At 57.4% G+C, this 21,202-nt stretch overlaps 9 protein-coding genes across 10 annotated transcripts; 1 reads left to right on the forward strand and 8 right to left on the reverse strand.

Annotated features, from left to right (window-relative positions):
* Positions 1-647: 647 nt before the first annotated feature.
* Positions 648-3,430, reverse strand: ABB37_07558 (putative mitochondrial hypothetical protein; the record flags this gene model as incomplete). Its single annotated transcript, XM_015806243.1, has 1 exon — positions 648-3,430. The coding sequence occupies exon 1, from the start codon at positions 3,198-3,200 to the stop codon at positions 648-650; it is 2,553 nt and encodes an 850-aa protein (XP_015655165.1). The 5' UTR covers positions 3,201-3,430.
* A 605-nt stretch (positions 3,431-4,035) lies between these two features.
* On the reverse strand, positions 4,036-5,335 carry ABB37_07559 (hypothetical protein; the record flags this gene model as incomplete). The annotated part of the gene is made up of 1 exon (XM_015806244.1): positions 4,036-5,335. Exon 1 carries the CDS (start codon positions 5,182-5,184, stop codon positions 4,036-4,038), a length of 1,149 nt encoding a protein of 382 aa, XP_015655166.1. The 5' UTR covers positions 5,185-5,335.
* Positions 5,336-5,733: 398 nt separating this feature from the next.
* ABB37_07560 (hypothetical protein) lies at positions 5,734-7,352 on the reverse strand (the record flags this gene model as incomplete). Its single annotated transcript, XM_015806245.1, has 1 exon — positions 5,734-7,352. Exon 1 carries the CDS (start codon positions 7,270-7,272, stop codon positions 5,734-5,736), a length of 1,539 nt encoding a protein of 512 aa, XP_015655167.1. The 5' UTR covers positions 7,273-7,352.
* Positions 7,353-7,931: 579 nt separating this feature from the next.
* Positions 7,932-8,534, forward strand: ABB37_07561 (putative mitochondrial 60s ribosomal protein L6; the record flags this gene model as incomplete). The annotated part of the gene is made up of 1 exon (XM_015806246.1): positions 7,932-8,534. The coding sequence occupies one exon, from the start codon at positions 7,932-7,934 to the stop codon at positions 8,532-8,534; it is 603 nt and encodes a 200-aa protein (XP_015655168.1).
* Positions 8,535-9,260: 726 nt separating this feature from the next.
* ABB37_07562 (hypothetical protein) lies at positions 9,261-11,266 on the reverse strand (the record flags this gene model as incomplete). Its single annotated transcript, XM_015806247.1, has 1 exon — positions 9,261-11,266. Exon 1 carries the CDS (start codon positions 11,199-11,201, stop codon positions 9,261-9,263), a length of 1,941 nt encoding a protein of 646 aa, XP_015655169.1. The 5' UTR covers positions 11,202-11,266.
* Positions 11,267-11,837: 571 nt separating this feature from the next.
* Positions 11,838-13,049, reverse strand: ABB37_07563 (hypothetical protein; the record flags this gene model as incomplete). 2 transcript variants are annotated; one of them, XM_015806249.1, is made up of 1 exon in its annotated part: positions 11,838-13,049. In XM_015806249.1, exon 1 carries the CDS (start codon positions 13,005-13,007, stop codon positions 11,838-11,840), a length of 1,170 nt encoding a protein of 389 aa, XP_015655171.1. In that variant the 5' UTR covers positions 13,008-13,049. The 2 variants fall into 2 exon arrangements, with proteins under 2 accessions (XP_015655171.1, XP_015655170.1); XM_015806248.1 differs by having other exon boundaries at positions 11,838-13,022.
* A 501-nt stretch (positions 13,050-13,550) lies between these two features.
* On the reverse strand, positions 13,551-14,038 carry ABB37_07564 (putative mitochondrial hypothetical protein; the record flags this gene model as incomplete). Its single annotated transcript, XM_015806250.1, has 1 exon — positions 13,551-14,038. The coding sequence occupies exon 1, from the start codon at positions 14,016-14,018 to the stop codon at positions 13,551-13,553; it is 468 nt and encodes a 155-aa protein (XP_015655172.1). The 5' UTR covers positions 14,019-14,038.
* A 1,482-nt stretch (positions 14,039-15,520) lies between these two features.
* On the reverse strand, positions 15,521-17,601 carry ABB37_07565 (putative mitochondrial sterol C-24 reductase; the record flags this gene model as incomplete). The annotated part of the gene is made up of 1 exon (XM_015806251.1): positions 15,521-17,601. Exon 1 carries the CDS (start codon positions 17,030-17,032, stop codon positions 15,521-15,523), a length of 1,512 nt encoding a protein of 503 aa, XP_015655173.1. The 5' UTR covers positions 17,033-17,601.
* A 411-nt stretch (positions 17,602-18,012) lies between these two features.
* ABB37_07566 (putative protein phosphatase 2A regulatory subunit) lies at positions 18,013-20,772 on the reverse strand (the record flags this gene model as incomplete). The annotated part of the gene is made up of 1 exon (XM_015806252.1): positions 18,013-20,772. The coding sequence occupies exon 1, from the start codon at positions 20,488-20,490 to the stop codon at positions 18,013-18,015; it is 2,478 nt and encodes an 825-aa protein (XP_015655174.1). The 5' UTR covers positions 20,491-20,772.
* Between the last annotated feature and the right edge of the window lie 430 nt (positions 20,773-21,202).

Consider the following 21,202-nt stretch of genomic DNA (forward strand, 5'->3'; position numbering starts at 1 on the left):
TTGCGAGATGGGGCTGTACCTACGAGTGTGAGGAGTCACGCCCCACTGACAACACCGCGTTCGCGTGCAAAACAGGTGAGCAGAGCAGCCACAGCACACTGCACAGGCAGAGCAACAAGCGCCGATGCAGAAGAGGGGCATTAGAGATCAGAAGAGGAGAGGCGCATGACGCGCAGGGTTTTAACGTCTTCTGTTCGTTCATGCGGGAACTGCCACGCACACGAATCTCAGGCAGTTGAGAGACCAACAGGTGCAATTACTCTTCTAGAGAAGGACTGCAGGTAGTGTGCGGTTTGCAGTGTTACACGCGTCTTCTTCTGTCCTACACAGGACCGTTGGTGATAACGTGTGGAGACTGCAAGACGGGGCGCAGCTGTACAGCGCGGGATGACATGTTGATCGCACGCTGCAGCTTCTTTTTTTATTATTTCTCTTTAGTTGCTGCGCGTTGGTGAGTAATGGCAAAGAGGAAGCGAAAGACTCAGGACGTTGGCGCGGCGGACAAAACGAGCTGCAGATGTCTTTTTGCGCTCTACCGTTTTCTCTCCTTCTGCGAGGCCGCTGACTTCCGTGTTGGCGACCCACACGGAGGAGTGCGCTTGCCACGTGTGAGGCGACTGCACACAGCGATTGAAGTTAAGTTTGTCTCACAGTCGGAAAAAGCGGGCGGTGGCGAGAGCGAGCAGTGTCCACTTCGACGGCTCCGCCAGGTACTCCACCGTGCGCTCGCGCACCAACGCGTGTGTTGCAACTTCTGCTCCGTCCTCGCCCGCATCCTCACTGCCCTGGTCAGTCTTGACCGCTGAACCGTGCGATGACGCGCCAGACTTTGAAGGGGGTGCTGCCTTTGCCTCGGACCGCTGCGCAGCGGCGCAACGACGAACTTCGCGTCGGTCCAACAACGCGAGCTCCGCGTGTAGGCCGTCCGCGACGTTCCCGCCGTGTCGCCGCCACCGTCGCCGACGGAGCCGTTTGAGCTGCGTGGCGACGTGCCGCAGCGGGTGCGACGACCACGACGGCACCACATCCTTCGCCACCACGGTGCGCTCCACCGCACGGTAGCGGAACGCATTCCCCACCTTGTGCGTTAAGAAGACGCCCTGGGGAAAGTAGTAAAGCACATCGAGCGGGGCCGTGTTGATGCCGACGACGCGGACGTTGTCCGGAAGCTGCTCCCACACCCACCGCTCGAAGCGGTACGGCGGGAGGCAAGACTGAGTGGGGGAATAAAGAAACTCGCACATGTAGAAACGGTCGCGCAGCGTTTCTTCTACGTCTTGCAGGAAGCGCTGCTGTCGAGCTGCGTGTCGCGCAGTGGTAACGGCAGCGCCGTCATCCGTTTCCGCTCTCGGTTGACGACGGAGCACGTGAAGAGCCGCAGCGACAGCAACAGAAAAAAGCGACTGCTTTGACGCTGCAGCGCGTCGTGGCTGAAACGCCACCGGTGCGGTCGCTGAATGGGATTCGCTGTTCGGGTGGAGTGCACCGGTCACCGTGTCTCGTGTGGTGATCGGTACCCATTCCACCGAAGGCTTCGATGACGACGGCAGAGGCGACGCGGGACCGTCCGAGGCGTTGATGGGGTTCGTACTGCGCTGAATCCACTCCACCTCATCTTTTAGCTGCTGGACATAGGCAGCCGCGGCTGCTTCGCTGCCGTCCACGATTACGGCGCACGGCGCTGCCTGCGCGATGCGCGCTGCCCAATCTCTGAGGAGCACGGCAGAGTAACCGGCAGCCCTGCGATCTCGCACGGTGAACAGTCCCGACTTCTTCGGGGGCAGCAGCACGAGCACGCTGCGCCAACACCACGCTGGATAATACGGCCGATGCGACGTCACCGCCGCCGCTGCCTCTGCGCCGATGAGTGACACGCGGAGGTACTGGTCTGATATCAAATCTTCCCACAACAATTGCACGTAGGCGGCGACGACCGTGTGGTTGGTGCTGAAGTCCACTACACGGCCTTCGATGTAGAGACTTGACAGGACTGCCGCGTGCGCCATGACACAGTGCCGCAGCAGCGCCTCCGCCTCCGCGCCGCCGTTGCCCTCCGGCTCGAACGGCGGCACGTGGATATAAATCGGGTTTGGCGTCGACTCGCCATCGTCGCTCATTGGGCAGCCCTCGCCGCGGCGTTCGTTGCCGTGATACAACGCGTCCTCCACCGGCTGCGCCTCCAGGGAGACAGGGGCGACGCATCGGGCTGCGTCCGGCTGAAACTCCAGCGAGGGGCCACGCCGCGCATTCAACACGTCTGTTGCCGCCGCGGCAGCTTCAGTGGAAAGCGAAGACGGGCCCGCCAACGTGGCCGCGGCATCGCTTTGAAGCAGCCGCCGACGGCGCCGACGCTGCCAACCGCCCTCGCTGCCGCCCTCAGTGCGTCGGGTCACCACGTCGTCGTCGTCGACACTCGCCCGCGGCTGCACCCCCTGCACCCGCCGCAGCAGCGCCCTGCCAGACAAACGCAGCTGCCGAGGACGGCCGTGCAGGACACGTCCGGCGTCGAGGGTAACCGTTGACTCCGTCGCGGCGTCCTCCATCGTCTCCGCTGTCTCGACGTCCCACGTGTGCGGGGCGGGCACCTGCTCCGCCGTAGAGTTCCGCCGGGGGTTCATCTTGGTCGAAACCGTCGTGTGCACGTCCACCCAGCATTCACTCAGGCGTGTGGGGTAGACGTCGGCAACGGCGTAGCGCTGGGGGCGGCGCACCACCGCGTAGGGCAGCCGCAGCCGCGCCAGTGTGTCCTGGACGTCGCGCAGACAGCGAACCCACATAAGAAGAGACAGGCAAAGGTGCAGGCGCGCGGGGTAGGGGAGGGCGGCGCAGAGCTGTCGGTGCGCCGCAGTGGCGGCGTCGCTGAAGTGAACCTTGTCATCGGAGCTGCCGAGGGGTGCGCTACTGCCCGAAGAAAAAGAGAAGGACGGTGTGGTAGCTGCATCGGCCACCGGAGACGCGGGTGTCTTCTCGATCAAGTACGCGCCGCGCCGGCCAAGGTCCACCAAGGAGGTCCAGCGCTCCACAGGGTGCATGCGCATCCACAAGGCACGTCGTAACTTGAGAGCCTGCGCCGAGAGAGGCGCTCGTGCGTCCGGCCGACGTCCGGCATGCGCCAGCCGGCACGCGCACGTGAGGGTTGATCCCGCATTGTGGCACAACGTACTGTTGCGTCGGTAACACATGCGGAGATGCACTTGCATGACGATGAAAAGCCTCGCCGTCTTGCTTCAGCAAGTCCAGCAAATGCGCGGATACGGATGAGGCTCAAAGAGCGTTGCTAAACGACACAGAAAAAAAGACGGTGTTTGTATTGTGTTTTCTCTTCTCTGTCGCTGTTCACTTGCATTGGAGGACACAACGAATTATGCAGAAACGGCAACGCAACGGGTGCGAATGCATGCCCACCGCACCGAAGTTGATCGCCGGCAGCTTGCCATCGAGACGGAAGGAAGAAGAAAAAAAACAAAAGAGAAAAGGGAGGGAGCGAAAACGTTGTGACAGTAAACTCCACGTGTATACACCCTTGCTTTGGCTTTAAGGAAAGAAGGAAAAAAAAACTCTTGCCCCACAAGAGTTCGCCGATCTGCAGCGCGCGTAAAGCTAGCAAAAGCTTCACACGACAATGCTCTCAGCTCTGCAAACCGTAACTATAATGCTTTCCTGAGTACGAAGATCATACGCGAGGAGGAGGCCTCCAAAAGCAGCTATTTCTTTTTCACTCTCTTTCTCTTTGACCTCTGTTTCTTTTTCGTGCACGCGTGTCGTTGTTGAACACGGCAAAGTCTAAAATCTAGCAAACGAATGAAGTGACCCCCTTTCCTCGCCAGCTTCTCCACCTCTGCAGCACCGCAAGAAAGGGAAAGGAAATGAAATCCCGCGCCAGTAGCACGCTGACGTGTTCTGGAAACTCTAGAGTCGAGGAGGCAGATGGAATCGACTGTTACCCCCCCCCTCCCCCCAAAAAAAGCTTCTCACTGGATCACAATCACTGCATTTATTTGAGAAGGGCAAACAGCAAAAATAAAGCAAGAAGCATCAGCGCTGCCCTCTGAGGCGGTCCACGAGCTCCTTAAAATCGAGTGGCTTTCCTTCTGTGATCTCCTCCACAATGAACGCCTTGACGACACGAAGTTGGTCGCGCTTCTCCGCTGCCGCGGCCCTCGACAGCATGTACTGCTGATTAACATCCGTTGACTGCGCAACAAAAGCGTTGTAGCGAGGATTGCGCTCCCGCTCCTCCTGCTCCTGTTTGGCCGCAGCAGCCTCACTGGCAGCCTTCTTCGCCTCCGCTGCTCGCAAAGAAGGCAACAGCCACGGTTTGCTGTAATTCAACCACGGCTTCTGCTTCGCCATTCGCAACGCGCCGCCGCCTTCTTCGTCGTCACTCTTCGATGACCTATCGGTTCCGCCGGCAGCGGTGGAAATGATGTCGTTCTCCTTGCCTCCACGTCTTGAGTTGGACGAGGAGGGACCTGGTTGCGCGGACGCGACCGGCACCTCGATAAAGGGTGGGACCGGCGCCAGGACAGGCCCACAGCACCGCTGAAGGTCTTTTGCGGAGAAGGGGGCGCACTCGTGCACCGACGGGCAGGTGTCGTACCGCTGGCCCAACTCCGTCCTCTGCCGCTTCAAATAGGGCTCGCCCAGCTGCAAGTGGCGATGCACCGCACGCAGCGTCGCAGCGTCGTGGTCGCCGTGCGGCACGAAGCGCAGAGAGAGACTGTAGAGCCAATGCTGCACCTTCAGGTGCGCCACCACGCAGGCCGGGCTGCATTGCAGGAGTTCGGCCTGAAGCGCCGAGAGCGGCGCATCGGGCAGCGCGAGGGCCCTGGCGGCCTCGCAAAACACGCGCAGGTTGCCCAGGCGTTGAGAGGCGAGTGGAGTGGACGACCAATTCAGTGACGCGAGATCGATGCAGCGGGCGGGGAAGCAGGCGGCGAGGACGAGGGCGTAGTCCACACCGGTGTAGAGATACGGCGCCATGAAGCGAGAAGAGACTACGGGCAAGCGAAGTCCGTTGGTGGGCGTCCGTCCCTCGTCATCGAAGACCAGGTGAGGCAAGTGCGCAGAGTACTTGACCATGAACGCGTCAATGTCACGGCGCTTTGGTGGTTGCGCACCTTCGCTCACATGACTTGTGGCAGCACACGATGGACGCGCGACAGCCTCAACAGCGCCCGCCATGGACAGCAGAAATTACTGAGAGAGAGGAAAAAGCAACTCCTAGAACGAACAGCGAAAAGAATGAAGAACGCAAGCGGCAGTGTGTAGCGCCCACTGTCGCCGTGCAAGTCTGATTACGCTTGCCTGGACTTGGCACCGTGTGTGGGTCTCCTGTGTTGTGTTGTAAACGACAAGGTGAAAAGATTCAATGGAGATGCGGAAAAACAAAAGAAAGAGTAGAACATTTCTTGCGACTCATAACGTCTCAGGTGCGAGTTGGCTGAGGGAAGAGAAACGAAGGTCTTCTTTGTGGCGCGAGAGCATCCACGCTGAGCGGCTTGCGGTCGCTGCAACGCTTTCATTAAATACAGTTTGAAGTGCCACCTACGTCGACCTCGATTGCGGAGTATCCAATGCAACGTACTCCGCAGTTCAAGTTATTCTAGTTATCTCTCTGAGCACACGTGCTTGCGTTCATCGCCCAGCAGCACGACCAACGGTTTTTTTGCTTGACGCGCAAAGCCTTGGACGACATGAGACATTCCGCTGCATTCGTTGCGGACTGCCTGCTCAAAACAAAGCTGCCATAAGATCGGCGTCATCGTCATTGACGCGCGGTGCCTTCTCGCCTGGCATGCGGCCGCGTCCCTCACGCTCGGGGCGCGTCTGCAGCCATGCCTCGATCGGCTGCACGTCCTTGTCCGTTGCGAAGGCGTTCTGCACGACCACCTCACCGGAGGAGAGACCCGCGTAGACGCACCCATCAGACCGGCTTCGATCGGCGCACACGCACAGCACGTCCTCCTCCGGCTTGCCTGCACGCCAGACCATCGTGCGATCAAATGGGAGGGTGCTGCTTCGGTAGGCGTACTGAACGACATGACCGCCAGAAACGTTTTGGTAACCCACACGGCTTGTGCATGTCAGCACGCTTGCAAGACTGCTACTTCGCGGGGCCAGGCACGTCGTATCGAGAACAAAAGGGAGCCCACCTGCGACTTCCTGTACCACCGCCGATGGTGATGCCCCTAGGCTGCCCGACAGCTGGCGCAGGTCAATAATTTTTATTACCGAACCGACACGGACGGCGAGGCTGCAATCCAGCGAAGATGCCACCACGGAAGAGGGAGCGGCAGCGTGCACCTCCAGCAACCCTCCCACGTGCTTATCGGAAAACAAGTCCTCCTCCACACGTTTGCCGGCGACGTCTGCCGTGGTGGCCGCAGCAAACATATCCACCGTAGCCAGCGCACCACCCGGGCGGTACTTCACTCGACTGTCCCACAGCTGAACACAGCCGTCTTGTCCACCGCTCGCAAAGACGTCCGTCTGCCCACCACGAAAATGCGGCAACGTCGTCACGCTCTCCACCACGTGCGTGTCCGTCACCTGCCCTGACCCGTGCTTCACGGCATAGGCGCTGTGCTGCTTGAAGGTGTGGTGGTTCCACAGACGCACCGTGCCGTCCTGGCTGCCTGTGAGGAAAACAGCGGCGTCCTTGTGATGCGCCGCGACACAGGTGACCGGGGCGCGGTGCCCGCGGCACTGCACAACGTCCATCAGTCCCCGCTCCCCCATCGCGCAGTAGCCAAGCTGCTCCCCGGAGGCCCGCACCAGGGCGGGGCTGTCGCCGTCTTGACAGGCAACGAGGTAGCTACCATCCTTCGCGAAGGTCAACGCGATAATGGGCTGCAGACCAGAGATGCGATTCACAAACGGCGTCAGCACCCGCGTCGGCGCAATGCGGTGTGACTTGAGAGGCGCGTTGAAGTCCCACATGCAAAGCTGACCGTCTTCGCTGCCGGCGCAGAGCGTCGTGCCAGCCGGGTTGAGAGCAACACAGCGGACACGGCCTTTGATGTCACTGCGCAGCCGGTAGCCGCCATCGACGCTCTCGCCGTTTGCAGTCGCATTGTTGGATGCTGCAGGAGAGGGTCCTGACGCCGCAAGTGTCGCTGCCGTTGCGTGGGACGCAGCGGTAGGGAAGAGATCCGCGCGAGAAAGGGGAACTGCCTTGTCGGCTGCTGCCGCCGCCGTTGCTGCTGTCGGCGGCGCAGGGGCGGTAACGACGACCTCTGCCGGGTCGTACTCGTCGTCGCTGCTGCTCATGCTGTGCGAGGCGGCTGAAGTGCACCGAGCCCGGTGAATGAAGAAACGCTCTCTCTTTCGATAAATAAATCGGCAGGCACTTTCAGGTGAGTTCGAGTGGAGATTGTCATTTTTCGAAGTTGCAGCGAGAAAGAGAAGGAGAGGGAGATGAAGAATTGTGCCGTGAGAATGGTCGAAAAGGAGCGTAGCAGTGCGATGTACTTGCATCATTGCCGGCCCTCAAACAAACAGAGCAGAGGCAGTACTGACTTTTCATATGCGCCCCGTGAAGATGAAGCAACGCAATTCTGCTGTTGACCAACGCTTTCGTTTCCCACAAGCAGCAAACTACGTTTACGTGAGTAGAGAGATGTCACGGCATTGCTGACTGTTGCCGCTGCATTGGGAGAGCAAAGCAGCGCAGCGCATGCACACAAAACAAGTCGTTGATGACTTGTGAGAGAGCACTGTGATGAAGCCAGAGAGCTGTCCCTTCTTTGTTGCGGCGATGGCGGTTTCTTCTTATTTTTGCGAAAAATGAGTAGTGAAGAACACGTAAAGAACAAACAAAAAGCATTGGTTTCTGCGACGCGGAAGTGGCGTCGAGCTCGCAGGATGCACTCATCACGACGCACTTCGATTCGGGACGAACAAGAAGCCGCTCACGAACGCCCAGGATTATGGTTGCTCCGAAGCCCGCCGCTAAGGCCGCCAAGGCGAAGAAGGGCGCGAAGAAGGTCTCCCGCAAGAGCCCCGAGTTCACAACCCTGCGCAAGAGCTGCGCTCCTGGCGTCATCGCCATCATCCTCGCCGGTCGCTTCCGCGGTCGCCGCGCGGTGATCCTGAAGCAGCTGCCGAACAACGGCCCCCTTGTCGTCTCGGGCCCGATGAAGTACAACGGTGTGCCGATTCGTCGCATCGACTCCCGCTACGTCATCGCCACCACCACGAAGGTGGACATGTCGAACGTCGACACGCAGGCCATCACGCCGGAGGTGTTCCAGCGCCCCAAGGCGGAGAAGCCCGCGAAGAGCGAGGGCGACTTCATGGGGGACAAGCAGAAGGCCAAGGCGGAGAAGGCGGCCAAGAAGACCTCCAAGGCGGAGAAGAAGACCGTCGTGTCCGACGCGCGCGCCGCGCTGCAGAAGAAGATCGACGCCGCTCTCATCGAGGCCATCAGGAAGGATGCGCAGGGCAAGGAGAAGGCCGGCTACCTGCGCTCCGTCTTTACGGTGAAGCCCGGTGATACCCCGCACCGCTGGAACTGGTCCAAACGCGCGTAGAGTCCAAACTGTGAAAGAGCGAGATGCACGGGATGTGTAGGAAGAAAGAGCGCAAACAGTGCACAAGAGAGAAGACGGAAGAGTAGGTTTACGCGGAGAGAAGGAAATAGAATGTATTGCCCGGATTGAGATGGGGGAAGATTGAAAAGCGAGGAGCGAGGGAGAGCGCGTTTCGCGAAGGTTCTCCTCTCCTGCTTCAACAGAGGAGTTATTTGTTGCGTTTCCGAAGGCGACGACTTCCATAAAAGGGGGGCAAATAAAACACTGTCTCTGGTAGAGCGACGAAAAGCGCTCAGCCTTTTTCTACACCCCGCTGGCGGGGGACGAAAGACCAGAATGGCGTATTCCCCAAATATATATATATATATATATATATGCATATATGATCCACGTTCCCTTGCGTTTATTTCAAAGAGACACACATATGGGAGTCAGTCAACACCGTTACAAAATCAGATGAAGCTACTACTGTTTTATATGTGTTTTGCGATGTGCCTCTTCCTTTTCCTTTTTTTTGAGAGAGAGAGGAGGACCTATTTTGCTAAACCAAAAAGAGGGGCCATCGCAACAAGGGTCAGCATGTGCAGAAGAAAAAAGAATTGAAGTGTGATGCACCGCCGACGAAGTTGCCATGAAACACGCGTAGGAGCCTCAGCGCAGCTTTGACAACCGCGAAATACGAAACAAATGAGAATCAGCTGGGGAAAAACTGATCCTTCAATCTACCTAGTAGGCGTGGCCGCGGTTCACAGCGTAGAACAACCCGGACACCGCCATTTGCGCTGCCGCAAAAACAAAAAAGAGCACCGTGGCGTTCTGCGGCTTCATGACGGGCGAGAGAGCCAGTCCAAGAAAGCCGCTGGCGCTGGATGCGACCCAGTACAAGCCCATGACCGTCCCCTTCATCCGCGTGGGGGCGTCGCGGTAGGCCACCTCCATCACGGTTGGGTCGACAAAGGCGGCCGAAAAGCCTTGCAGGACGTACGGCGCAATGAGCCACCCCGCGGACAGCTTCTGACACCCCTCCTTCAGCACGTAGCGGTCCTCGCCCACGTAGTAGCCACGGCTCGTGATGGCGCACTGCAGGAATCCGCACCCCAGCATCGAAGCACACATGCACGCAAAACCGCAGACGATGCGAGTGCAGGCCGACGGCACACGGTGCCGTAGCACACGCGGCACGATCCACTGATCCCAGAGGGCGAGGAACACGAGCATTGTGACGGTGTTGATGTTGTTAAACAGCTCCTCGGGCACGCTGTCTGGCAGGTCTAAAGCGGCTGCTTGATACATTAGGTTCGTGCTAAACTGGTTGCACAGGAGCCAGTAAATGGGAAGGGCAATGAAGGCCTTGCAGACTCGCAGCGTGGCACGGCAGTCAGCGACCCACACAGGCGTCGTGACCGAATGCGCAGCGTGCACGGGTGTAGGAGGCGGCGATGAGGCCGGGTCGGCCGTTGCGGGTGTCGTGGTCGGCCTCGATGCGCTGTGAGGGTCCGCTCGCCAATCCTCCTCCACGGTCACCTCCGTGCTGTCCGGCGTCGAGTGCAGATCGGCACAGGCGTAATCCAACCAGTCACGCGGCGGTGGTGCAGCGGAACTGGCCAACACCTTCGTTCCGCGAAACACGCTCCACCGGTTTGCGACAGCCGCCGCCAACACGCGAACAAGAACGTAGTTCGGTGCTGGTGCATTATGAGGGAGCCAGTGGTAGCAGCGGTACAAGAGCGCAGCACCAAGGCCGACGGAGAGGGCGGCGAGCAGAAAGCTGTAGTAGTATCCTGTTGAGTGCGTCTCGCTGCCTACCTCAATGCGTGCGTGTTCCCAGTTGCGCAGCAGTGGCGCGACAAAGCTGCCGACGAGGCCGCCCACGTTGGAGATCCAGTATGCGTAGATGAAGAGGCGAGAGAGAGCCTGCTGCTCCAACTGCGTCTCAGAGAGCGTGCGTAGCGATTCAGGGACCTCTGCGTTGGGTGAGTCCGATGTGCGCGTGGCGTCCGCTGGAATTGAACCGTAGGCAAACGGAGCACCCTCCTCCTCATTCACACCTGGTTCCGCAATGCTGCTTCGCACCAGTGCAGACGGACGTTCACTGCTGTCATCCTCGTCTGCCGTCTCACGCGCTGCTGACAGTGGCGCGAGCACGGCACGCCCGTTTGACTTTGAGAAGTCCGCCTCCGCGCCACCGTCGCGTTCCTCCTCCTTCTCCTCTGCCTCCGTCAAGCGGCCGTGGTAACGCAAGACAACGCAGTCCGCCATGATGGGGTTCGTGCAGACTTTCATGGAGCCATAGCCGGCGCTGAAACCGATGAGGGCGAGAGCAAAGAGCACCTTGCTGATCGTCAGTGGATCACGTGGGAAATCGCCGTACATGCCGGGGCAGGCTGAGAGAAAGAGAGCCAGCAGCGACGCGGTGTACAACGCCAAGGCGCCAGCGAGCACGCGCGGCTGTCCGACGCTGCTGTCCGCCACACCCGAGGCGAGGAAGGCGGCGGCGGGAATGAGGATGTAAATGACGTTGATGATCGCGTTGGCGGCGGATGGCCCCGTCTTGAGCATGACGGTGCAGTACGTAAAAAGAGAGAAGGCCACCGCGTAGTAACCGAGGCGCTCCGCAAACTCGATGCCGAGCACCGCCCACACCGTCCCCGGCAGTCCAAGAAGCATCTGGGCAATACGGAATGGGGAGAGGAGAGGAAAGAAAACGAATAGTTATCAGTGAGTGAGATGCCTGCGCGTGGTTGACAGCGAACGTAATTACCGACGTGGAGAACAGGTTAGAGAAAGAGAAAGAATGAGAGGGGAGGTGGAAAAAGTGCCGGAACATGTTCTGTTGCCGATATGTTGGTGAAGGGCACGCGACGGCGATAGAGTGCCAATGTGCATCCTTTGGGAAGTGCTTCTCCTTGACAAACAAGCGTGTGCGCATCGTTGGAGCCAGCAGCGCTACTTGCAGCGACGCGGAAACACTTCGGCTTGAAAGCGTCGAAACCTGCGCCGGCACGTTGCCCCTCTTCTTTCTTCTGTGAGTTCGAAGACTTCGTTTCCCGTTTTAATGCTGTTACACGTAAACGTATACCCTTATAATAATAATAATAATTAGTTAAGCAGAATTGAAAAGCCAAAGCTCCTCTCTCACCATACAAGGGAAACGCCCCACACGTTCTCTCTCTCTCACACACACACACACACACATCTCGGATTGAATGCGCAGAAAAGCAGCGTCGGGGGAAAAACGAAAATTGCACTCACGGAAGGCGTGACGCCCGACGTTGGTGCAACCAGGCAGTGCCCATTACTCGCTCACTCCACGCGTCGAATCCTCAGGCGCTCCACGAGCTCGCTAGACTTGCAGATCACGTGAAGCACCGGCATGAGCTGAGGCATCTGGTATGTCTCACTACGGAACACCTCGATCAGCGGCCACCCCTGATGCAACTCGTAGTACTCCGGCTCCTTTACGCCATCGTCGATCTTGTAGAAGACGATGATGTCGTCAAACTTCTGGTAACGGCCACGGTCGTCCCACGGGAACGGCATCAGCTCGTCCAGCAGCTCCGCCGCGCAGACATCACACGCCACGTCGTGCATGATGTCTGTCTGTTGGTACTCGTCGTACATGAAGAGAAGCGGCACGTGGAGAAGGCCTTCCGTGTCGAAGTAGGGCTTCGGATCGCCGTAGACGCCCATCTGCTCGCTGGTGACCTCTCCCCTACCCGACATTCTAATGCCAGCCGAGGTGATCGCACGGGCGACGTTGGATACCTTCGCGGCCTGCACTCGCACCGTACGGTTCAGTTTGGCGTCCGCAGCGTTCTTCTTCTCCCGTCCCTGCGTGCAGAGGGCCTCCAATTCGGCAAACTCGGCCGTCGCCGCTGCATCGATCGGCGGTTGGCTGATCTGACGGCCTTTGGCCAGCAGCTGGAGCGCCATGTCGTACTTCTTCAGGGCCAGAGCGCTTTTCGCGGCGCGGTAATACGCCTTGCGGTAGTCCAGGTTCAGTACGATGGCACGCTGCGCATCCTCCAGCGCGTGGCCGTAGTTGCCAATGATGTACTGCGCTAAACTGCGGTTGGCGTAGATGGTGGAGGTGAGCTTTGGGTCCTTGCCTTTGGCCTGCAGAGCCTCGGTGTAGCTCGAACACGCCGCACGCGCGAGGTTCTCACGCCGCTCCTGATTCGGGTTGAGCGCTAGGTTCAGCGCACGGTTGCCGTGCTCCTTGCGGTTCTCTGCGATCTCGTCCGGCGGCACCTCGTCGTACACGATCGAGGCGAGGGCGGCACAGCTCTCATTCTTGGCGATGTCCTCCTCGCTGATGTGCTCCATGAAGAAGGGCATGTCCTCCCACGCGTCGGGGTCAACTTGGTAGCTGCCGCGACGGTTCCAAATCTCATCAATTTCGTCCTGCAGTTCACCGATGTGCTGCTCCTGCTCCACGGTGAGCTTTTCGTCCTTGACGAGGCCGCGCAGCATCGCTCGTTTACTGTCTGTGTGTTTGTTTGTTGGGGGTATTTCTAGCGCGCATTGCCAATGGAGGAGGAGAAGAAAGGGAGCGAGAACTAAAAAATAAAAGAGCGTTCCTTCGCTTCACCGCAACACTCTGCGCACCACGTGTGAGAGAGAGAGGGTGAGCAACAACGTCTTACTCACGGTCAATGGCCGTTTCCAACAGTTGCAGCTACGCGGAAGAAGAACAGTTTAAGCCGAAAGCAGACTTCACCTCTCCAGCTTGCGTACACGCCCACACGCACGTAAGATCAGGCCGTGCACTTCATCCACAACCACAACCCCTTTTTCTCAAAGACGTCGTGTCGTATTGAAGGCAAAATCCTTCCAAAACTATTATAATGGAGTTTTGTGAGTACCTGCCCGCGCAAGATCAGACGTTGGTCTGACACTTCCCACCAATAAAACAACACTGAGCTCTACGCAGAGGAAAAAAAGCTCGCACAAAACCGCAGCTTCACCAACGACGACTACACAAGAAAAAAAAAAGGAGGGTAGAATTGCTCTTGCTTAATACCACGTGCGTGGCACGACGGGCTTGGTGCGCTGCATGTAATCCTTCCACCGCGGGATGTTCACCGGCTTCAGGAACTTCGTGTCGGGGTCCTTGGCGTAGTCCACTACGCGCACGAATGGCGCAAAAGGCAGGAAGTAGGTCTGCTGCGGCTCCTTCCAGATGTTCTCCTTCGTCACGAGCGGCAGCGTCGTGCGCTTCTCGCGCGTTACATCGGGGTCTTCCACAAACGCAAACTGATGCACGAACTCGTGGTCGTTGGAAACCCACCAGCGGTTGTACTTGTACGGCACCTCCCCGGGCTGCGAGCCTGCTGCGACACCCGCAGCGGCCTTGCTCTTCTGCTTACTCAGGCGCGCCTCCTCCCGCTTCATGTAGCGCTGCAGCGCCAGACGGCGAGGCAGGTGCACGCGCTGGTAGTGCTCCTTGAAGCTGTCCGCTAACACCGCACTGCGACGCAGCATGGCTCCTCCAAAGACTGATCTTCCGCAAACGCAGCATTTATTTTTGGTTGCGTTGTTGGCAAACAAGAAAGCGTGAGAAGTAGATAAGACATGGGAGAGACACGTTTGTTCAACGAGATCGGTGGAGGCAAAGGAGAGGCGGGAGTCAAACACTCATCAAGTTGAGAGAGGAACGAACAGAGAATACATGCATGACCTTCTTCGAAGCACTTCCAATCCTTCTTACTGGCCTAATATGAAAAGTGTCTCTGGTGCTCCTAGTGACTGCATTACGTAACGAGAATAGAAGGCGTTTGCACTCTCAAGCACTGTGCTCATGAGGGCGTTCATCTACCACCGTACAGAGAAAAAAGCATGTTGCTTAGCTCGGACATCCATCTCTGTAATGGTCAACGTGCTCTTACGCTAGTACATTTCCGTTGCTTTGTTTTCGCTTCGCGTATGTACAGAAATCAGGCCTCGGGAGTTTGTGCCGCAACGGCGACCTGCCCTCCACCGGTTTACCCACACAAGCGAAAAAGTGGCACTCCCAGAAAGAACAGAGAGAACCGCAGCCGGAAAGCGCCGTGACTTGATGCAGACACAGGTTTTTTTTCTAAACTTCTGCTCACTACGCTTCGGCTCTCCATTTTTTTTTTCTTGCTCTTGATTAAGAAGGTCCATTTTTGTGTTTGTTTAAACCCACAGGTCTACCAAGGAGGTACTCGCTGCCTGCCAGCGCTTACTATTTTCTTTACAACCCGCTCCTCCCGCATCTGCCAACCTCAAGCACCAAGAAGGGGTTTACCACCACAGACACTCAGAAACGACGAAGAAATACTCAAGGCTAACTTTGCTGTAGATAGGTTTCTTTTCTTTGCTGTTTTACCAGAGAAACTCCAAACACGGTGCTCACTTAAAACAAAAAAAATAGAAGTGTTTCGTATCGCCGAACGGTCACAACGGCATTTACGTTGTCATGCGCATCTACGTCTTTGCTGAGAAAGAGATAACAAGAAGAAGGGAAACAACGTCTCTATGAAAGAGAAGGTTGAGAGAGAGAACAACAAAACAGTAAGAAGAGGAGAGAAAAAGTACACACCACTGCGAGGAGGTAGTGTGCCACACCTGCGTGCTTCTGTTCTGCTTCCTCAGAGGTCTCCTTTTAGCCGACATCTTGACGAGGTCACGCAATTGCCAGCGATCCGTGCGCGCACACACACACACACACGATACAACGAACACAAACTACACGCACACACCAACATCACCACCACCAACACCAACGAAACGCTAAAAATCGAATCAAGACAAGACATCAAACAAAAATAATCGAATTCCTGAGAGAGGAGAGGAAAAAAAGTTTACGGAAGAAACAGCCCGGTTGTTTGCACCAAACGCAGATACAGGGAGAAGTATTCGAATAGGCGTTGCAGCGGTTACGAAATAATCATAATTGACAAAAAAAAAAAACAGAGCCAAAGTCTAAGTTTATATATTTCTCTTGGCTGGTTGCGCTAGAATTAGTACACGTACGGGATGAACTTGTACGGCACCTCTTTCACATACTCGTCCCACAGTGTACCGTACTTCGTCTTGCACCGGTGCTCGTCACGCCGCTCACGATCGATCAGGTGGCCGAGGAAGAAGAAGAAGTAGAAGAAGGGAACGAAGGAGCTGAAGCCGCACGCGCTGCCCCACAGAAACGCCATGACCAGATCCACCGTGTAATGGAGCTTACGACCGTAGCGGTAGAAGCCGTCCACAAACAGCTCGCCCTTCTCGCTCTTCAGAGTGCGAGGGTTCTCGATGTAGCGCCACGGCAGCTGCGGGAAGGCCCTGTTGCGGATGATCTCCATCGGCACACCGCTGCGGCGCATGCGGAAGCGGTTCTTCTGAGAGTTGATGGTGTCCCACACGTAGTAGGCGGCGAAGAGGATGCAGCCCATCAGCACGAGCACCCAGATAGGGTACTGCTTGTCCTTCAGGACCGTCTGGATGTACAGGGACTGCATGCAGTAGAGGAACGGCACGCCGCATGTGTTCCAGAACGCCAGCATCCACCCAAACTTCTCGTAGTAGATGTCCCACGTGGAGATGACGCACTCCTCGCCCTTCTGAATCGCGTTAACGTAGAGGAGGTGCGCGACAATCATGAAGATCATGTTGCCTGTGAGGTAGTGCAGTTCCTCGTACTGCTCCGCGGCGCAGCTGAGCGTCAGCATCATCAGCAGCACCCACGAGTTGCGGCACTCTGCAAAGAGCTTTACATCGATGTTGCCGGGCAGGCGGAAGTTCAGGCCCGAGCCCATGAAAAAGTCGTAGATGGTGCTGCCCGTCATGCGGATACGGCGCTTCCAGCCCGCAATGAACACCCAAACGGAGATGACATCGGCGACGATGGTGGCCGCGGTGAGGTAGTGGCCGTAGTCGCGGCGCAGCTCGTACAGAGGAAAGATGCCGAAGTAGTGCAGCAGACCGACGATGATCAGCATGCAGTACCACGCACCCACCGCGTTGCACTTATAGGTGAGGCGGTAGCCATTCTCCGACGGCAGAGGAAGGCCCTTGACGTACATGGCCGGCAGGATGAGAGCGAGCACGTACTCGAGAAAGAGGAAGCCGAGAAAGATGCCCATCGTCTTCACGGTGGGGCAGGCGTGCTCGGCAAGGTAAGAGAAGAAAACTCTCTGCATCGGCTCGCCGTTCAGCATCTTGTGGCCCGGGTAGATGATGGTGCCCTGGAACTTCTCGATGCACACGAAGAAGTAGAAGATGAGAACGTGCGAGGCGATCATGATGCCCGCGGCACCAAGCGGCCCGTTGAACTCCCAGTTCCCGTGCCAGTCGTCCTTCTCAGGGGTGAATTTGCGCTCCACCGTCACGTAGTACGCCTCCTCGGGTGTGGAGACAGGGGTGGGCACGTGGTTAGCGGCGTGCTTCGGGCGGGCAGGAGAGCGCGACCTACTCGTCTTGCGTGAGCGGGAGCGGGCGCGAGACCCACCGCGGCTGGAAGACCTCCTCTTCGGTGGCATTTGTATCTGTTACACTTCTCTGTAATATTATTCCCTCTATATACAGAAAACTGCTTCAGTTTTTCTTCTTTTTCTTTTTTGCAGAGGTTGTGTGATTCGGTGGAGTGTCACGGGAGACGCACACGGTTAGTGTGCAAACTGTGGTGTACGTTGGTGAAGATGCGAAACCGACTTACCAAATTAGAAGAGAACAACAGTATAATCAGCTGGTTGCCTCCGACACAGATAACAGAAATATGAGCGACGAGTCGACGCACACGTGAAGAAAACAAAGAAAATTGGTAGTGCGTACGAGGAGTTCTCGCTTTAGGTTCTTGATTAGACTTTCTAAAGATCCGAGCAGACGACAGAGAAATACGACAGAGAGTACTCCCACTTGAAGGTGTATAAACAGGAGTAGAAAAAGATGCTTCGAAGAGAACGAGGCGCGAGTCTGTCTGGTGGTGTGTGCCGATCTGAAAACGACAGAAGTAATACAGAAATGACTTGACTAATTACTCTTTAAAAAGAAGGAAGAAGGCGATGAATGATGTAATGATGAGCGAAGAAAGCTGCTTCGCTTTCTCTTCTTCGTTTTGGTAAGTGTGTGGGATGTGAAGTGCGAAGGCAATAAGTGATGGTGCATCGCATGTGTGAATCGCGGCAGTAGTGAGAAACAATAATAATAATAATAATAATACGCGAGCAAGAGAACAGACAAAGAGAGAGAAACAAAATGTTAAAGGGAATCTACGAGAACGACTAACTTATGCGGTAGCAAGAAACAAAGGTTCGATGCTAATACATTGCACCAGCAAAAAGGAGAAAGCCACCGCTGCCGTCGAGGCAACGCAGTACCAACCACGTCGTACACGCACAGGGTAAGACACTTGAGCGACTGCAAGCAAAACGCCAAGGCCTTCACCTCACAGAACAACAAAAAAAAAAACTCAATTTGATTGCTTGGTTGTTTTTAAAAGAAGAACTCGAAGGTGTTCAGTTCATGCCAATACGCCGCTGTAGCTCAGCTGCAGTACCGCCTGCCCGCATGTCACCATCATACCACACGAGGCGCTCATCGACATGCTGGGGCGTGTCATGAGCGTCACGCGCGAGCCAAGACCCTGCCCCGTGCCCGCCCTGTCCTCGTCCGGTGCGTGGGCGGAGACGGTGGTGCGACGAAAGTCGGAGATGCCTTCCGTTTTCGGCAGCTGGAAGGTGCGGATGTCCGCACTGCTGTCGGCACCCGTCGCCTCCACGTTCATGGTGTACAGGGTGTTGTTAAAGCCGCCCGTGCAGACCTGATGGCCCGATAAGAACTGCACATCAAAGCGCTCAAACAGCAAGTTGGATTGGTAGATGCTCTCGAGATCGGGGCGGAGGGACGGGTAGAGCTCCCAGCGCCGCACCACCCCGCAGTCTTGTCCTTGATCCGCGCGGGCAGCCGGGATGGAGCGGCGCGGGCTGGACGGAGCGTTTCGCGAGCCGCCGCCGCCGGCCATGCGGATGTCCCACAGGCACACCGACATAAAGTCGCGTCCGGCGATGTAGCGACCCGACGGGCTGAGGGCGCAGTCGCAGATGCTATTCGTCACGTTGCTGAACGGCTCGTCCTCCTCGCGCGTCGGGTTTGAGAAGACCTGCGCACTCTGCTCCAGCCAGCGGAGCGTCTGGCGTGTGTCAACGACCCGCACCGTGCCGGCGGAGGTGGCGACAAAGAAGAGAAACGGCTCGTGGGGAAAGGTGCGCACGCAGCGGATGGCGTCCCGTGGGCCGTCCTCGTAGGGCGAGCGCAGGTCAAATGTCTCGATCGAGGTGTCGGGGTACTCGGCGCACCACAGCAGCACCGCAGCGTCATCGGCAGTGGCGAACTGGTCGCTGAAGGCGATGGGGCAGATGGAGTTAATGTTGTACTCGTGGCTCAGGGCGTAGCGCGCGACGGGCTTCATGGCCACCGTAGAGGCGCGGGAGCTCGCGGTGAGGGGGCCGATGGTTTTCGTGCCGATCTTGTCCACCGCACGGAAGGAGTTCGCCGACTCACGCACGGACATGATCTTGTACAACTTAGGCACCTTTTCGTTGGACGCAAGTAGGTAGGTGGTGTGGCTGCTCTGCGGCAGAAAGGCGAGCGCCGTCACGTTGGGCGATACCTCCACGCTGTTGAGTGTGTCAATCACCGGTACGTACGCCTGCTGCGCGACGTGAAACTCATAGGGGTCCTTCACGTGATTGAGCACACCGACATTACGAGAAGGGGTGGAGGAGGTGGTGGGTGAGGTGCCGCTACCCGCAGCGCGATGTCCCTCCTGCCCCTCCGCCTCCTGACTCTTCTGAATCGCTTCCAACAACGTGCGCCGTGCCGTGGTCGCCATCTCGCGTTGCCGCAGCACCACCACCCGCCCGGTGCGATCGCCGACCGCCACAAAGTCTCCGTGACTTGCGATCGCGGAGATGTACTGCGATGGGTTTTGGTGGAAGGTGGTGGTGATGTGCGCTCCGGCCGCGGTGGTGGCCGTCGCCGCTGCCCCGCTCCCCGCCGTAGTCAGGACCGAAGGAGACGCCGTGACACCGCCACCTGTTGCGGCTGCTGCCGCCGGTGACGCGGACTCTGACGGCGGCGCCGCACGAGCCGCGTAGGCGTTCATGAAGTCGTGGAACGGCTTGCCAGAAATGTACACTCCCTCTGCGGTCACGGTGGTGACTACAGACGCAGACAGGGCGCCAGCCCCTGTCGCCGCAGCAGAAGTAGGTGTGGTGGTGGTGGCAGATGTGCTTGTCGGTGCGCGTCCTTTCGAGTTGGACTCTCGCGGCGAGGTGGACGCTGCGCCGGTGTGACGCTTTGCGTCGGCAGTCGACGCTGCTGCTGCTGCTGTTGATGCTGAAGCCGCCGCACCTTGCCACGCTTCGGCATCGTCGCTACGGGCACCTACAACGGCTGACTTGATTGTGTTGGAAGCGTCGCCATCCGCGTTGGCCTGCGGAACTGCTTGACGCGCCTGTTGGTGATCCACAAGGGTCGCTAGAGGGGCCGCGCGTCGCTTGACAGGCGGGGATGTGCCGCCTTGGCCAGGACTGCTGCCGCCGGCGCTGAGGCGGTCACTGCTGGGCGAGCGATCCACTGAGCCGTGGCGCGACTTGGCTGCCAAGATGGAGACCATCTCCGGGTCGGAGATGCCCACGAGCCCCTCCTCCACGAGCGTGTTCTCATGCGGGGATGAGTGCGGTGAAGGCAGCACCACGGCCCCGCCTGAGACGGAGAGAGAGGTGGAGTTGGAAGGGGAGGAGGAGGGGGAGATGCCCGCGTTGGCGGCAGCGGAAGGGGCTGAAGGGAGCCGGGCATCACAAGCGGGCAGCTTCGGCACCTGACTGGAGGATATACGAGGGGAGTACACCCCGGGTTGACCTTCCTCTGTCATGCGCTCCTGCATACTGGAGGTGCGCTTTTTGAGTGTGCCGTCCAGGTTGAGTTTGGGAAGCATGGTGAAGAGTTGGACGGAACCAACAGGATGAGAGAGAGATTCTAAAAAGATCGAGCGGTGGCGAGAAGAGCGATGCACCGCGGTCAGGACCTTTGGCGGTGTGCAGATGAGAGGTGAAGATTGCAACACAAATTATTCGATAACTGATGCAGCCAGTGTTGGGAATTCTAAAAAGTAGTAATAATAATAATTCAATGCGGACAGAACCGCTGCAACTGTTCTATGTGCGCGACCCAGCGATGCAGCTAGTGGTGTATGTATGTGTTTGTGCATGTGATTTGCTTATTAGTGGTTAGCACAGAAAACAGTGGCAATGGAGACGAATAAAAGATGGCGGTTGTCAGTTGAGTAAGGAAGAGTTTTTCTTTGAACAAAACGTGAGCTTAGAGAACAATTACGACGGCGTCCGTTGAATGCATAGCACACGCTTTTCGCATAACGCTTGTTTAAATACATAAAAAAGCAAGGTGGTGCTTCTTCTGTCCTAATGACACAGAAAGAGAAGCAAACAACCAATAAGATTATCATCCTCCGCAGAACGGCTTTTGAGCCGGTGCTTACTGCCCCATCGCTACTCTGCCAAGCGCTGACAACGTCTCAGAACCGTCTGATAAAGTTTGCTTTTAGAGAAGCTGTTTGCTCTGTATTCTTTGTTAACTGAGAAGCAAAAAAAAAAGTGTCAGCCCACACACACACACGCACACAACGACGC

This window comes from Leptomonas pyrrhocoris, assembly GCF_001293395.1.
Source record: "Leptomonas pyrrhocoris isolate H10 chromosome Unknown, whole genome shotgun sequence".
NCBI lineage: Eukaryota > Euglenozoa > Kinetoplastea > Trypanosomatida > Trypanosomatidae > Leptomonas > Leptomonas pyrrhocoris.